This window comes from Eulemur rufifrons, chromosome 2 (assembly GCF_041146395.1).
Source record: "Eulemur rufifrons isolate Redbay chromosome 2, OSU_ERuf_1, whole genome shotgun sequence".
Lineage (NCBI taxonomy): Eukaryota > Metazoa > Chordata > Mammalia > Primates > Lemuridae > Eulemur > Eulemur rufifrons.
In genome coordinates this window covers 14,042,468-14,059,532 of record NC_090984.1, presented here as the reverse complement: position 1 = coordinate 14,059,532, position 17,065 = coordinate 14,042,468, and the positions used below count along the sequence as shown (strand labels likewise).

Here is a 17,065-nt window from a genome sequence, read left to right as displayed (position 1 = left end):
CCTTTTGCACTCTTATAAATTAAGTATCAATATGGAATACCCTCTCCATGATTTAAAGGATGGGTGAAATCTAACTAAATATACTGAGATTATACTAGTGCTTTGTCATGATATTGCAATTTCTCAGAATTCTATTAAAAATCAAGGTCTAGGCCAGGAGTGGTGGCTCACGCCTCTAATCCTAGCACTCTGGGAGGCAGAGGCGGGAGGATCGCTTGAGGTCAGGAGCAAGAGTGAGACTCCATCTCTACAAAAAATTGAAAAATTAGCTGGGCATGGTGGAGCATGCCTATATTCCCAGCTACTCGGGAAGCTGAGGCAGGAGGATCGCTTGAGCCCAGGAGTTTGAAGCTGCAGTGAGCTATGATGATGCCACTGCACTCTAGCCCAGGGTACAGAGCAGGACCTTGTCTGAAAAAATAAATTAATTAATTAATTTAAAAACTCAAGATCTAAAATTTCAACCCATGCTCCCAGAAAGTGAAGAAACATGTATATGGAAATTATGGTGATGAATTTTAAAAGATGATTGTGATCTATGCACATCTGTCTGGATTGATCAGAGACACAATGGTCACAGAGAACTGGTTAGAATCTGCTGTATAAAATATACCCAGCAAAGATTAAGGTCAGGGAACATTTAATGACTCTTAGAGAGGAAAGCCCTATGTGTTTGCTTTTTAAAATAACAATATTTTTTTAGAAAAATATGTCTTCTTTTTGAAACTATTATTAACTATGTCTACTGTCCTCTCAGTTGGTAACATAGTATGCAAAAGTCTGTCTCATAAAACTCACAAAGTTAGAAATATTGAATGAGATACACAACTACAAAGAAACTACATTTCATTCCTGAACACTTTTAGGATCTAGTGCTTTGAAAACTTCAAACGTATTTAAGTACAGAAATGTACATGTTAACATTTCAAAATAATTCTTTGGTAGGTACCCAATTTGCAATAATATTCTCTTAGTAGAAAACCAAATATTTTCTTCAGTATAAAACCAGTAATCTCACCTTATTTCCCTTGCAATTTAGCCAGTTGCATGATGACAGTGGTTAGCTTCCATAGCCTTATACAATTCTAGTTCTTTTACCAAAAGCAATACATTTTTATTACATATAGTCTTTTTCTGAATCAGGGTAATTGATCAGGTTAGTCTGGTCTCCATTTAATTTGATATTTTTTCCTTGATTTATTGTCAATGAATTTAATTGACATTCATCAATGGGGCCTATATCAAACATAAAATAAGAAATGTACTTTCACTGAGTTTTTTCTTCAGCCTAGGATCATATAGATTGTTATTGATTCAATCTAGAAATTAACTCTGTAAGTGTTAAAATATGAAAATGAACCTGATGTATAGTAAAACTCTATGAGCTGTAAATAAAATAGAATTACTTTTTTAAAAAAAATAAAGTGCCTATATTTTTAAATAAATTATTTATACACACACATATAAACTCTATGTTCACACCAAAAATAGGTTTCAGACTATTTAGATATCATGAATATTATACAAAGATGACTTTGTTCACACCTAAGAAGACTGGAAGACAATTAGAGAAGCATGATGTGTCCAGGTGTGCAAGGTATATGAAATGCAGGTGGGCAGACACAGACGGAGAACAGCGCATGGCGTGCACCTGGCCTCTAGGGTCAGGGAAGCAGCCATCCCACATTGCTCCCTTTTAGAGCCTTGGTCTGTAAGGATTTAAGTGTCCTGGGATCACAGTGATGATAAAAATTCCTTGGCTAATGAGGAACTTTGGAAATTCAGCCTCTGGGGATACAAAGTCGGTAATGTCTCTATGACCAACTCATTCGTCAGTTTTTCCCTAGCAAAGAAATAACACATCTCAGGCCAGGTCTGCAACCCCATCACTTTGGGAGACTGAAGCAGGATGATCGCTTGAGGCCAGGAGTTTGAGACCAGCCTGAGCAACATAGCAAGACCCCATCTCTACAAAAGAAAGAAAGAGCCCACCTGAGCCTCTTCCTATAGCTGGTTGCTCTTGCCTGGGATCCCAGGGTCTCACTCAGTTTCTCTGGCCTTCGTGAAGACATCTCTTCCATATGATACATCTTGAGATATCAAGCATCATTCCACTGTGATGCCAACCAGGTACCCTACGATACCCTTAGTAAATGTTTAGACATGAACTGGGTGTTTTACTACAATTTCATCCAGATGGGAAACTGTGAAAACAGTACATATATTAAATGATCAGACCCTAGTTACCTTTGCCTCTTCTGCCGAACTGTCTGTGATTCTCTTCATATGTTTTCTTGTATCTTTGCACTGATACTCAAGGTACTTGTCAACTTCTAATCTCATACCTCAGTTTCTACCATAGCCAGGATCATTTTTGTCCTGAGTAAAAATCTGCCTCTTCTAAGGCAGAATGACTATTAGGAAATTCTCTGACATGTACCAGCAGTTCAGTGGGTGCAGGGAGCAAGATGTTTGGTCAACGTCACCTTGTCTTCCCATTCCTGGTTCTTGATATATCTTCCTATTCTCTCTGTCTCCTGGCTGTGCAGTCTCTGGGGATCCATGTAGAATTTTAAAGCTGCCTCCCTAGTCTGTTTCTCTTTATAAAATTACCAAACGTTTTATATAATCAGAACAGCAAGGATGGTGTTCTTTTATTTTAGAGAAAGAGTCTTGCTCTGTTGTCCAGACTGAAGTGCATTGGCGTCATCACAGCTCACAGCAACCTCAGACTCCTGGGCTCAAAGGATCCTCCTGCCTCAGCTTCCTGAGTAGCTGGGACTACAAGTGCTCACCACTACGCCCAGCTAATATTTCTATTTTTTCTAGAGATGGGGTCTGGCTACGTTATCCAAGCTGGTCTCAAATGCCTGAGCTCAAGTAATCCTCCCAGGGTGCTGGGATTACAGATGTGAGCTGGAGCACCCAACCAAAGATGGTGTAATTTTGAAAAATAATCACTCCTTAACCCTTTCCAGGGCTTACATTATTGACGCTCTGCTATTTAATCTTTAGGTTTTGCAAAAACAACAAAACATTATACAGAGAAAAGGCTTTTGTATCCCTCTCCACTAGGTCTCCTTAACTTGCAAAGACGGTCTTTCTGTCTGGTGATGTTTCATCTGCTGCTCTAGAAAGCGCACATTTTACGGGCTTGTTCTCCCATCTTTTTCATCAGATTCATCAACAACATGAAACCCAGAAATGAAACGACTGTTTCAGAATTCCTTCTGCTGGAGCTGACACAGGATGCAGAACTGCAGCCCGTCCTCTTCAGCCTGTTCCTGTCCATGTACCTGGTCACCGTCCTCGGAAACCTGCTCATCATCTTGGCTGTCATCTCGGACTCCCACCTCCACACCCCCATGTACCTCTTCCTCTCCAATCTCTCCCTCACTGACATCTGTTTAAGCACAGCCACCGTCCCAAAGATGCTGGCAAACATCCGAACACGGAGTCAGAGCATCACGTATGCAGGCTGCCTCACCCAGACGTGCTTCCTTCTGACATCTGCTAGTTTGGAAAGTTTCCTTCTTGCAGTCATGGCTTATGACCGCTATGTGGCCATCTGTCACCCTCTGAGATACACAGACATGATGAATCCTCGTCTGTGTGGTCTGCTGGTTTCACTTTCCCTGTCCATTTGCTCCGTGGATGCCCTGCTCCACAGCCTGATGCTGCTGCGGCTGTCCTTCTGCACAGACCTGGAAATCTCCCTTTTCTTCTGCGAAGTCGTTCAGGTCGTCAAGCTCGCGTGCTCCGATACCCTCGTCAACAACCTTCTCATCTATTTTGCAGCTTGCACCTTGGGTGGCATTCCTCTGTCTGGCATCATTTGTTCTTACACTCAAATAGCCTCCTCCATTTTGAAAATGCCGTCGTCGGGCAGAAAGTATAAAGCCTTTTCCACCTGTGGGTCTCACCTGTCGGTTGTTTCCCTGTTCTATGGGACAGGTTTGGGGGTGTACATCAGTTCTGCAGTTTCTGACTCTTCAAGGAGGACTGCGGTGGCTTCAGTGATGTACACTGTGGTCACTCCCGTATTGAACCCCTTCATCTACAGCCTGAGGAACAAGGACATGAAGGGAGCCCTGTGCAAACTCGTAGGCAGGAGACCTTCTCTTCTCTGATTGTCTTGTCTGCTTTGGACGGGGTTTCAAAATGAGCAGAGGGATCGAAATACAAGTGCGCTAGAATGCCTGATTCTTCCATCTCTGTGTTCTTCTAAATTAGCTAGATAACAAAATGGGTAAGTAAATTTTTACTTGGGGGTTGAAACCTCATGTGCTCTTTGTACACCTATGTGATTTTACAAAACTGGGTTCCATTCTCTAAGCTCAGTTTCTTTGGTTGGAGTCCATGGACACTGAACACTGGGCAAGGCTTATAGTGATGCTGCTGGAATGTTCTCAGAAAAAAGAATAGTTGAAGAAGTTGGATAAACAAGCCTGGGATCATAGCAGAGATTCAATTCTGCCTCCGCCTGCGGTTACAGCCATGTGCATTGCACCCCAGATGTAAGCTATCGTGAAATGTGGGAGATGTTCTTTCGTACCTCGAATCAGTAATTCTCAAGATCTGTCACTGGTAAACCATATCTGTGCAGGGCCACCTACCCCAGTATCCACAGCACTCAGTCTCATGACCTAAAATGCTGCTATAATTAGATGATCTCAGTGGTTTGAGATGCTGGTGAGACATTTGACCTTGATCAGTGAGAAAGCCTTTGTTTCTAATAAGACAAACAGACTATAATAGTTCACAAACAAAAAGGAGAATTATCTTTTATTACAAGAAATTCCAAGGTGGGGAATGTAGAAGAAAATTCATTTACTCCTCCATGGGGTGGCTTTGTGCTAGGATGGCTTCCCTCCTAGACCTGTATTGCTGCAGAGATGCAGGAATCCCACACCCAGACCTAATGTCCAGAGACAGAAATCTGACTGTCTTTCCCTTGGGTCTATTGATAATTAACATTGTGCAGAGTCATCCAGAACTTATTACTGACAATTGGATTATATACCCCTTTTTTAATCTAATTCCTGGTGTGGGGAAAGCCTTAGCCTAAACATACAGAGTGTGCAATGCCTGTTGCGTAGTCCACCCCCGTAAGCAGTATAAACACTTAGCAAAATGTCTGTAACTTAGTAAGTACTCAATAAAATTTATCTGGTATCATTGGGTTCCATATTTTGCCTATATTCATAATCTTGAAAATCTATAGTCTTATGTATTTTTCCTACATTCTTCAGCAACTAAATTTGTTTCCTTTTATTGTTATAATGTTAGGCGCCTTTTCTAGTCTGAGTAATATTAAAAATATAAATACTTAAGAGGTGGGCAGGCCAAAGGTTGGTAATCCTTTTCTGGCATTTTTATCTGCTTTGAAATCTTCTCACTGATTTATTTGTAAGAATGTGTCCGGGATTTGAGTTTTTTAACTTCAAAATATTAAGGGGGTACAAATGTTTTAGGGTATCTGATCAATTTTGTAATGCTTGAGTCCCAGCTGTTACTGTGCCCATCACCCAAATAGGGTTCATAGTACCCATTAGGTAGGGTTTTTTTCTCCTCTCCTCCTCCCCCATCTCCCTTGGTTGATTTCCAATGAGTTTTCACATGTTTTAGTCATCTTATCTTGCTGTGTTTCTTACTCATTTCTGGTGGAGTTCACACAGAGAATCATAGTTAAAGAAAATTAATTGTATCATTGTTATCTTAGAGAAATACAATTCCTCAAATAAGGTCTCATTTCTTCAACCAGTTATCATGATAATCTTTTTTTTTTTTTATTTCATCTTGTTATGGGGGACACAGAATTGCAGGTTACATATGTTGCTCCTGTACCGCCTTTCCCCCCAAGTCAGAGCTCCAGGCGTGTCTATTCCCCAGGTCGTGCGCATTGCACCCATCATGTAGGTATATATCCCTCCCTTCCCCACCCCCCCCCTTTCCGAGTCAGCACCTTCAAGTGTTACCACTCCCCAAACGGTGCGCAATGCACTCATTGTGTAGGCATACCCCCATCCCCTCCCTCACCCCCCACCTCAGTCTGATATCCAATTGGTGTCGTTCCCAGATTTGTATTTAGGTGATGATCAGGGAAACCAATTTTCTGGTGAGTACATGTGATGCTTGTTTTTCCATTCTTGGGATACTTCACTTAATATAATGGGTTCCAACTCTCTCCAGGAGAACCATAGAGATGTCGTATCTTCATCATTCCTTATAGCTGAGTAATATTCCATGGTATACATATATCACAGCTTACTAATCCAATCATGTATTGATGGGCATTTGGGTTGTTTCCACATCTTTGCTATTGTGAATTGTGCTGCTATAAACATTCGGGTACATGTGTCTTTGTTACAGAATGACCTTTTTTCCTTTGGGTATATGCCCAGTAATGGGATTTCTGGGTCAAATGGCAGGTCTACTTGAATCTGTTTAAGATACCTCCATAATGCTTTCCACAGGGGTTGCACTAGTTTGCAGTCCCACCAGCAGTGTATGAGTGTTCCTATCTCTCCACACCCACGCCAACATGTGTTGTTTTGGGTTTTTTTGATAAAGGCCATTCTCACTGGGGTTAAGTGATATCTCATTGTGGTTTTGATTTGCATTTCTCTGATGATTAGGGATGTTGAGCATTTTTTCATATGTTTGTTAGCCATTCTTGTATTTTCTTTCGAGAAGTTTCTATTCATGTCATTTGCCCACTTTTTGATAGGGTTGCTTGATTTTTTCTTGCTGATTTTCCTGAGTTCTAAATAGATTCTCGTTATCAGTCCTTTATCTGATGTGTAGTATGCAAAAATTTTTTCCCATTCTGTAGGTGGTCTGTTTATTCTCGTGACTGTTCCTTTGGCTGTGCAGAAGCTTTTTAATTTAATCATGTCCCATTCATTTATTTTTGTTGCTGCTGTGATTGCCTTGGGGGTCTTCTTCATAAATTCTTTGCCTAGGCCAATGTCTGTAAGAGTCTTTCCTACATTTTCTTCTAGAATTCTGATTGTATCACGCCTAAGGTTTAAGTCTGTTATCCACCGTGATTTGATTTTTGTGAGAGGTGAAAGCTGTGGGTCCTGTTTCAGTCTTCTACAAGTGGCTAACCAATTCTCCCAGCACCATTTATTGAATAGGGATTCTTGTCCCCAGAGTATATTCTTTCCCACTTTGTCAAAAATTAGGTGACTATATGAGGATGGTTCTATATTTGGATTTTCTGTTGTGTTCCACTGCTCTGTGTCCCTGTACTTGTGCCAGTACCAGGCTGTTTTAAGAACCACAGCCTTGTAGTATAGTTTGAGGTCTGGCAAATTAATACCTCCCATTTTGTTTTTGTTGCTTAAAATTGCTTTTGCTATACGGGGTCTTCTCTGGTTCCATACAAAGTGTATAATTATTTTCTCTACATCTGTGTAGAGAAAGGAAACAGAAGGCACATCTCATGGTGGCATATGATCAAGTGCAAAGTCTGACATCCTGACTTGAAATGTACATGAATTTTTATTTAAAAAATTAAAAAAGCCTCTCAAGTCCTCTCATCCTGCTCTAGCTATTGTCTCATTCTCTTATCCTTTTATGGCAAAACTCAAAGGAGCTCTCTCTACTCACTCTCTCCAATTCTTCTCCTCCCAGATTTTCCCGAGGTTAATCCATTCAGGCTTTGATCAGATTTCTCATCCAGTAAGTCCACATTAGTCCTCACTAGTCAGCAGTCAGGTGTCTACTCCTGAACTCAGTTTGCTGACTTCTGCTGCTCTATGATGTGCAGAATATTACAAATCCATCCCAATCCAAGAGTCAGCTTGGCTAAATTCTTCCTGAGAGGCTTTTCTCAAACTTTCAGGTGTTCTAAGTCCTCAACCATGAGTTTAGACAGTGTTCAACACTTGAGTTGGCCCATATTTCTCAAATAACAAGTTCTACCTCTGCCCTTGGCAACGAATCTCCTCCTGTGACATTTAGCTCTCATTACCTAGAAAGAGTAAGTGCTTTCAGGCTTATGAACATAAATTCATAGACACACCTTGTTTTCTGCCCACTCATCAAGTTATGTTTCAGTTCTTTTTTTTTTTTTTTTGGTGCCTAGAACATTTTATCTTATTTTTATATATTGCTATTCTCTTTGTGATATACATAAACTTTTATGTTATTTTATAAGTCCATTGATTTCTTTGTGTACCTTATTATTCATGTTTTTCAAAATGAAGGGGTTAAGATGGTGAAGAAAGTCATTACAATTCCATCTTGTCATGTTTCAAATAATATATCTTAAAAATTAGAAACTCACATAGAGTTAACAGGCTATAAAATAAATTGATCCACATGATAATAGTAGACTCCTTAAATGTAAAAAGTTTTAAAATAAATATTAACATGGAGTACCTTCTCTACCTATTAAGTGATGGTTGAAGTCTAGCCAAATCTAAATATTTGCAAACTATACATTCAACAAAGGACAAACATCCAGAATCTATGAAGAACTCAAACAAATCAGAAAGAAAAAAATAAACAACCCCAATCAGAAAGTGGACAAAAGACATGAACAGAAGTTTTTCAAAAGAAGATAGACAAATCACCAACAGACATTTTAAAAAATGCTCAACATCACAAATCATCAGGGAAATACAAATTATTAATAAGACCACCATGGGCTGTCACCTCACCCCTGTCAGAATGGCCACTATTAAAAAATCAAAAAACAGTAGATGTTGGCATGGATGCAGAGAGAAAGGAACGCTTATACACTGTTGGTGGGACTGCAAATTACTACAAACTCTGTGGAAACCAGTATGGTGATTCCTTGAAGAAATAAATACAGGCTTGCTGTTCAATCTAGCAATCCCACTAGTGGGTATCTATGTAAAGGAAAAGAAGTCATTTTATGAAAAAGACACCTATACTCCAATGTTTATCGCAGCACAATTCACAATTGCAATGATGTGATTAACCTAAGTGCCCATCAATTCCTGAGTGGATAAAGAAAATGTGGTATGTATATACCATGGAATACTACTCAGCCATAAAAGGAATGAAATAATGTCATTGGCAGCAACTTGGATGTATCTGGAAACCATTATCCTAAGGGAAGGATCTCAGGCATGGAAAACCAAACACCATATGTTCTCACTAATAAGTGGGAGCTAAACACATGAGCACAGAGAGATATAAAGAATATTGGAAACCAAGAAGGGGGAAGGGTGAGAGAGGGGTAAGAGATAAAAACTTACCTATTAGGTACAATGAACACTATTCTGGTGACAGGCACACCAAAAGCCCTGAGTTCAGCAGCATACAAGGTATATGCGTAACAAAACCATTTGTATCCCCTTAATATTTTGAAATATAAACAAATAAAAATAAATCTATCCAAATATACTGAGAGAATGAACATATTTCTATACTACTGCCTTTCAATTATTTTGTAATTGAATTATACCCTAACTAAAAATGAAGAACCGTAATTTCAACTCAAATCTCCTAATGTAAAGTAAAATGTATATTGAAACTATTGTGACAAAACCTGGAAAAAGTATTTATTAAACTCTAAACAGGGAATAATGGTCCTGTCTATATTTTTGGCAGTTAGTACTGATCAAAGAGAACATATTAGAATATATTAGAGAATATATTACATTTTACCCTGTAAAATATAAAGAACAAAAATTGCAGTACAGCAAACATTCAAAGACTCTTAAGAAAAGACACCCTAATGTTTGCATTTTTGCAATATCTTAGCTAATGTTTGTGATTACTGTTGACCCTTGGACAATGCAGGGGTTAGGGGAGCCAACCCCTGCACAGTTGAAAATCTGTATTTAACTTTTGGCTCCCCCAAAACTTAACTACTAATAACCTACTGTTGATTGGAAGCCTTACCAATAACATAAAAAGTCAATTAACACATATTTTTTTCCACTCAGTCTTCCAATGAAACACATATTTTGTTTGTTATATGTACTACATACCATATTCATACAATAAAGTAAGCTAGAGAAAATGTTATTGGGAAAATCATAAGGAAGAAAAATATATTTACTCTTAATGAAAATATATTTCATTAAGTGGAAGTGGACCATCATAAAGGTCTTCATCCTCATCATCTTCACATTGAGTAGGCTGAGGGAGAGGAGGAAGAGGAGGGTTGGACTTGTTGTCTCAGGGGTGGCAGACAGGGAGGAGGGGGAAGGGGAGGCGGGAAAGGCAGGCACACTCAGTATGACTTTCCTGAAAAAAAAATCCACATATAAATGGATCCACACAGTTCAAACTGATGTTGTTTGGTGTTGGTCAATTGTATGTTATTTGGACTCATAGATGTACTCACAAATATACATATATAGATAGATAGATAGATATTTTCAGAACAGAACTGGGAACCAGGCATCCTGATATCATCAGACAGAGATGCCTTTGTGTGTAACTAAAAGGGACACTGGTATTTATTAGGGAAGTAGTAGGTGTGCAAGATCCAAGGAGCAGAGGTGAGCGGTAGGAATGGAAAGAATCAGATGGTGCACACCCCGTCTCTGCCCTCCTGGACTCCTAATTTCTATGGTCTTTAAGGATACACACTCTGGGGATCAGAATGATGGTAAAATAGCTGCTGTAATGAGGAGCTTTGGATATTGAGCCCTCAGGGACACAGAGACTGCTGTGAGTGAGCCTGTGACCACCTCCCTTAACAGCACTTGCCCAATCAAGGATCCACAGCAGAGCCTCCTTCCAGAGATGATGCTTCATGACCAAGAGCACCGCATTGACTCATTCAGTCTGTCCACCCTCCCCGAGGCTAGATCATCCATCTTCAATATCCAGGTGAGATGTGGAGCATCATTCCTCCTGAAGCCACCTAGCTAACCTAAAGTCCTTTAGTTAATGCTTTGGAAATGAGGGCAGGTTTTTTACTAGAATTTCATTCTGGGGCAGCAGTGAAGAGAGTACATGCATAAGATGATTACAAACAAGTCTCCCATGAGCCTCCTATCTTTTTTTTCCTCCCTTTCTTTTGTCTTTTTTTTTTTTGTTTGTTTAGAGACAGAGTCTCACTCTGTCACCCAGGCTGGAGTGCAGTGGCATGATCATAGCTCACTGCAGCCTCCAACTCCTGAGCTCAAGTGATCCTCCCACCTTAGCCTTCCAAGTGGCTGGGAGTACAGGCACATACCAACACACTCAGACACTTTTTAAAATTTTTTTGTAGAGATGGGGTCTCACTATGTTGTCCAGGCTGGTCTTGAACTCCTGGCCTCAAGCCATCCTCCTGCCTCAGCCTCCCAAAAGTGCTGGGATACCAGGCTCACATGAATATCAGTATCATCGATGCTTCTTTCCTTATTTTTCTACACGATCAAGGTTCCCAGAAGGAGTTTTAGTAAATAAACCCTTCCCTGATATTGGCATTTATCCTGTTAGGAATATGGTCTCTTCCCTCAACTGACCCAAGGTATCATTTCCTTCTCAGGAGTAAAGAGTCCCACCTGCAATTATTCATGATAGAAAAATAAATAGACACAAAAGGAAATGTCAGTGTGCAGGTCCGATGTACCAAGCACCGTGTTGCTTGCTTTGGTTTTATTCCTTTCTCATAATTAAATGTCCCCGAAGGTTTTATTTTCCACCTTCATTATACGTATATGATGAATAAAACGTGTCTGTATTTAATGTATACAATGTGATGCTTGGATATATGTGTACATTGTAAAATGATTATCACAATCAGACTAATTAATACATCCATCATGAGGTTTCCTTTATACAAATAAGACACCCGGGCTTCTCATACAGTTGATTTTTTTCCCCACTCACAAACCAAGTCCTGGATCTTGGATTAAATTCAGAGCGTGTGAGTCTAATATTACACCAGACCATAAACGCCGTCAGAGCTACTTCTGATCCCCCCTGGAGAGGGAGACCAATGCTGTGCAGAAACACTTCTGCTTGGGTGCCTGATTATCTTATAAGTAACTTATAAGTCCGTGTTTATCAGTCTCTATCTTCTGAAGACCAACAAATTGTTTTTATTTTCATGTGCTTTCTTAGAAGTCGATGTAGTTCATTCTTTCTCTCACTTAGCTGCTTTCTAAAAAGAGGATATAGCACCCATCACCTTAAAGGAAGAAATTCCTCGGGATGAGACAGAGAATCTCATAGATACAGTTACCCATCTTCTCTTAGAATTAATTGCTAAAAGGTCAGGTGCAGCAGCTCACACCTGTATTCCCAGCACTTTGGGAGGTGGAGGTGGGAGGCTCGCTTGAGGCCAGGCACTCGAGACCAGCCTGGGCAACATAGTGAGACCCTGAGTCTACCAAAAAGAAAAATTAAAAAAATGAGCTGGATGTGGTGGTGCACACTTGTAGTCCCACCTACCTGGGAGGCTGAGTGAGGAGGATCGTTTGAGCCCAGGGGTTCAAGGCTGCAGTGAGCTATGATCTTGCCACTGCACTCTAGCCTGGGTGACAAAAGGAAACTTTTCCATAAAAAAAATTAAAAATTAAAAAAATTAATTGCTAAAGGAGATGACTTGAATTTCCACAAAAGAGTCTTATGAACTTCCAGTTTAAAGGCCACATGTTCTAATCTTTGCTCAGGTCCAGCTGGATGGCTACCATCCACCTGCTACAACTAAGTTCATGGATAGATAGGTGAGCATGCCTTCAAGGCAAGGAAACGACTTGGGGCTTTGTTCAGGAAGAAAATATTGAAATTATAAAAGGAAATTATGAGATCTGAGTGATCATTTAGAAATACTAATTCTGTACTCTTCAGAGAGGCATTAACAATGATTGGTCAAGAGAGTCAACTCAGTAGTTCAATGACTGGAGCTCAAACCCAATCTCTGCCAATCTGTGTATTTCACATGCGTGATGTAACCTCACCTTACCTAAGTGATAAAGGGTAAAGGGTAAAGGGTAGGGGTGAGGGTACACACCTGTCACTTGACAAGGTCTTCGGATGCTTCTGAGACAATTCAAAGTCTGGGAACCTTTACTCTAGACCAAAGACCTCAAAACTTAATTCTCATCCTTGTGTTTGTTTGGGGGCTTAGGTTAATTCTGATTGACAAGTCATGTCTTAGACTTTATTTCATCCTCTACACTTAGAACAATGCATGATACTAACTTAGAGTTTAATAAAATCTTGTTTCAATAAAGGAAATGGAGGAAAGAGCAGAATGCATCAAAAAAAAAAATCTAGAGAGTTTGCGAAAGTACAGACTGATGGTTCTCATCCCCCGTGTGTATCCACAAGAAGTCTGGATTTGAGAACTAAAATTTGCATTGCTAACACGTTTCCAAGTGATGCTGCTGGTTCATACATTTTATTGTGTTTCGCTGCATCTTTTCTGTCAGATTCATCAGTAACATGGAACCCAGAAACCGAACAGCTGTTTCAGAATTCTTTCTCCTGGGACTGACAGAGGATCCAGAACTGCAACCCCTTTTCTTCAGCCTGTTCCTGTCCATGTACCTGGTCACGGTCCTCGGAAACCTGCTCATTGTGCTGGCTGTCAGCTCTGACTCCCACCTCCACACCCCCATGTACCTCTTCCTCTCCAATCTCTCCCTCACTGACATCTGTTTAAGCACAGCCACCATCCCAAAGATCCTGGCAAACATCCGAACACGGAGTCAGGGCATCACGTATGCAGGCTGCCTCACCCAGATGTTCTTTGTTCTGGGTTCTGCTACTTTGGAAAATTTTCTCCTGGCAGTAATGGCTTATGACCGCTATGTGGCCATCTGTCATCCTCTGAGATATGCGGTCATTATGAACCTTCATCTCTGTGGCTCCTTGATCCTTTTGTCCCTGTCTATTAGCATCATGGACACCCTGCTCCACGATCTGATGGTCTTGCGGCTGTCCTTCTGCACACACCTGGAGATACCCCTCTTCTTCTGCGAGGTTGTGCAAGTCATCAAGCTCGCCTGTTCTGATACCCTCATCAATAACATCCTGATATATTTTGCAGGTGGCCTGTTTGCTGGTGTTCCTCTGTCTGGGATCATTTTCTCTTATACTCAGATTGCCTCCTCTGTTTTGAGAATGGCATCAGCAAGTGGAAAGTATAAAGCTTTTTCCACCTGTGTGTCTCATCTCTTGGTTGTGTCCTTGTTCTATGGGACAGGTTTTGGGGTGTACATTAGTTCTGCATTTACGCACTCTCCCAGGAAGTCGGCAGTGGCTTCGATGATGTACACTGTGGTCACTCCCATGATGAACCCCTTCATCTACAGCCTAAGGAACAGGGACATGACAGAAGCTATAAGGAAACTCTTGGGTGCAATACCTTCTTTTCTGTGATTCTGTCATCTGTTTCGGGATAGGGTTTGCAGAACTAGTCAAAGTGAATGGTATACTGGTGGCTGACTCTTCTCATCACCAAGTTATTCTAAAAGGACTAGTTCACATAATGGGTAAGCACATTTTAACTTGGCTTGAAACCTGATTTGCTTTGTGTATAGCTCTGGGATGTTTCGAACATGAGTTCTATTCCCTATCCTCAGTGTGTTTGGTCATTGCCCATAGACACCAAACCTGATCATGAGTTCCTGTTATAGCCATTTTGTGGGGAATGGACTTGTTAGAAGAGACATTGTTCATGTTCAGTGGTGCAGGGAAAGGATCAAACTGAGGCTGTGGTTAGCAGAAACCAGATTCTGGCCGATCTCATGAAGAGGGCCATGCGGATTGCACCCCAGGGTTAAAGCCACTATCAGATATGGGTGTTGATCTTTCATTGCCCCATTCAGTAATTACTGTGACTGGTCTCTGTGCAGGGCAACGTGAACACCAGCAATACTGAGCTTCATTGTCAATAAAGCTGCTATAATTAGATTCTTACGGTGGTTTGAGATATTTGGGCTTGATCAGTGGGGAAGCTCCTATTTCTAAGAAACCCTGATTCAATCATGCGTATGCAGTAAGAGCACTGTCTTTCATTACAAGGATGTCAGAGTAGGGAATGTACAGGAACAATAGTGTAGGGGTTTATCCTGTCCTTCCTGATGCAGTTTCACGCTAGGACTGGTTTTCCCACGGACCTACACAGCTGTGAAAGATGCATCGTGATGCCCGGAGACAGAAAACTGACTGTCCTTCTGTGGGCCTGCTAGGAATAGAAACTCTATGTAGAACAGACTTTTTTTTTTTTTTTTTTGAGACAGAGTCTCACTCTGTCACCTTGTGTAGAGTGCAGTGGTGTCATCATAGCTCACTATAACCTCCAGCTCCTGGGCTCAAGTGATCCTCCTACCTCAGCCTCCCCAGTAGGTAGCACTACAGTCTACACCCAGCTAATTGTCCTATATTTTGTAGAGATGGCATCTTGCTCCTCCTCTGGCTGGTCTCCAACTCCTGTCCTCAAGCAATCCTGCTGCCTCAGCCTCCCAAAGTGCTGGGATTAGAGATGTAAACCACTGTACCCAGCAGGTACATTCATATTCTTATAATCTCATTGGTCTCCCATATTTTTACCACTTCAGCAATTAGATTTGTTTTATTGTTGTACCAGCTGCTTTTTCTGTTCTGAGCAATAGGATAAAATAAATAATTACTAAGTAGTCTAGGCAAAAGGTAGTATAATCTTCTGGGACATTATTGGCGTTGTAACCTTCTCATTGATGTATTTGTTAAGAATGTGTTTGAGTCTGCACATTTCCCCTACGCCATCTTCCCTTGTTGTGTTTCTTACTGATCTTTAGTGAAGTCCACACAGACAAACATAATCGAATAAAATTCATCATGTGTTTGACATCTTAGAGGACTGGGTGACGTCTTAGGACCCTTATTTAAACTTTTCAATGTGTCTTTATAAGAACAGTTATTTTCTGGAGAACTACTTTGTGTTCGGAGGAGATGTTGGGTGTAGGACAAGACAAAAATAAAGCGAATTAAGTTGGCAAGATTTAGGGCAACACTTGCCTGATTAGCTAAAAAAGTGGTGCCATCAACAAGAATGATCTGGGTGTGTACAGGTTAAACAGTAGAGTCTCAAAGAGGCATCAGTGTGATGGCTGGAGATGGCTGTTGTGGTCTTCAGGGGAGATTGTTCCAGCGGTGTTATTTTCAGCACCACACCTGGGAAACATCTCTCTGCAGGTCACTCAGTGTCTTCTTGCACCGTTTCTTGTTTGCTGTCCATAGAACAGCTTCAGAGATGAATCACCTGAGCCCTTTGTACTGCAGGTTCTCTTAGGTCACTCAGGAACTACACACACTAAACCTCTGAGAGACACGTGAGGGATGAGAATTTTTACTAAGCACATGGTAAGACTCTGATGAACTCTGAAGTCTGAGACTTAAGAGTTTTATATTAGATCATATGAAAATGTGTGTAGGTAGAATTAGGAATACAGAAAGCATTTCCTTAATTTTACTTGTTAATTATCATACACAAAATAGTGCATGAAATTGATCTGTAGTTCTGAGAGAAGCCACTGCACTCTAACACAGAGATTGGGTGCAGTGGCTCACACCTGTAATCTTAGCACTCTGGGAGGCCGAGGAGGGAGGATCTCTTGAGCTGAGGAGTTTGAGAGCAGCCTGAGCAAAAGCAGAGACCCTGTCTGTACAAAAAATAGAAAAATTAGCCAGGCGTGGTGGTGCATGTCTGTAGTAGCAGCTACTGGAGAGGCTGAGGCAGGAGAATCTCTTGAGCCCAGGAGTTTGAGGTTGCTGTGAGCTATGTTGATGCCACTGCACTCTAGCCAGGGCAACAGAATGAGACCATGTCTCAGAAAAGAAAAAAAAAAGGAAGAAGAAGAAGAAGAAGTAGAAGAAGACTAGCACAATAATGATAATTATACTTATCTGGGGTTTAAAAGAAAATAAAGCAATGCTGTCATCACAGAACCCACCTGAAGGGTCTCCCACTGTTATCTCCTTGTTCCCTCCCAGTGGAAAACACCATCTTGAGTTCCGTTTTATCATTCTCTTTGATCTTCTTTAGGTTGATTTCTATGCAATTGCTGGTATTTGAGAATACTTGCTGTATAAAACTGGCAATAGGATTAAACCTCATTGTCTTAGGACCTTATCATTGTATTCTTACCCA

At 40.8% G+C, this 17,065-nt stretch overlaps 2 protein-coding genes across 2 annotated transcripts; both read left to right on the top strand.

Annotated features, from left to right (window-relative positions):
* Positions 1 to 3,191: 3,191 nt before the first annotated feature.
* LOC138397463 (olfactory receptor 7G2-like) lies at positions 3,192 to 4,130 on the top strand. The gene has a single exon (XM_069491521.1). It carries the CDS (start codon positions 3,192 to 3,194, stop codon positions 4,128 to 4,130), a length of 939 nt encoding a protein of 312 aa, XP_069347622.1.
* A 9,244-nt stretch (positions 4,131 to 13,374) lies between these two features.
* LOC138401188 (olfactory receptor 7G2-like) lies at positions 13,375 to 14,313 on the top strand. Its single transcript, XM_069496522.1, has one exon. The coding sequence runs from the start codon at positions 13,375 to 13,377 to the stop codon at positions 14,311 to 14,313; it is 939 nt and encodes a 312-aa protein (XP_069352623.1).
* The last annotated feature ends 2,752 nt before the right edge of the window (positions 14,314 to 17,065 follow it).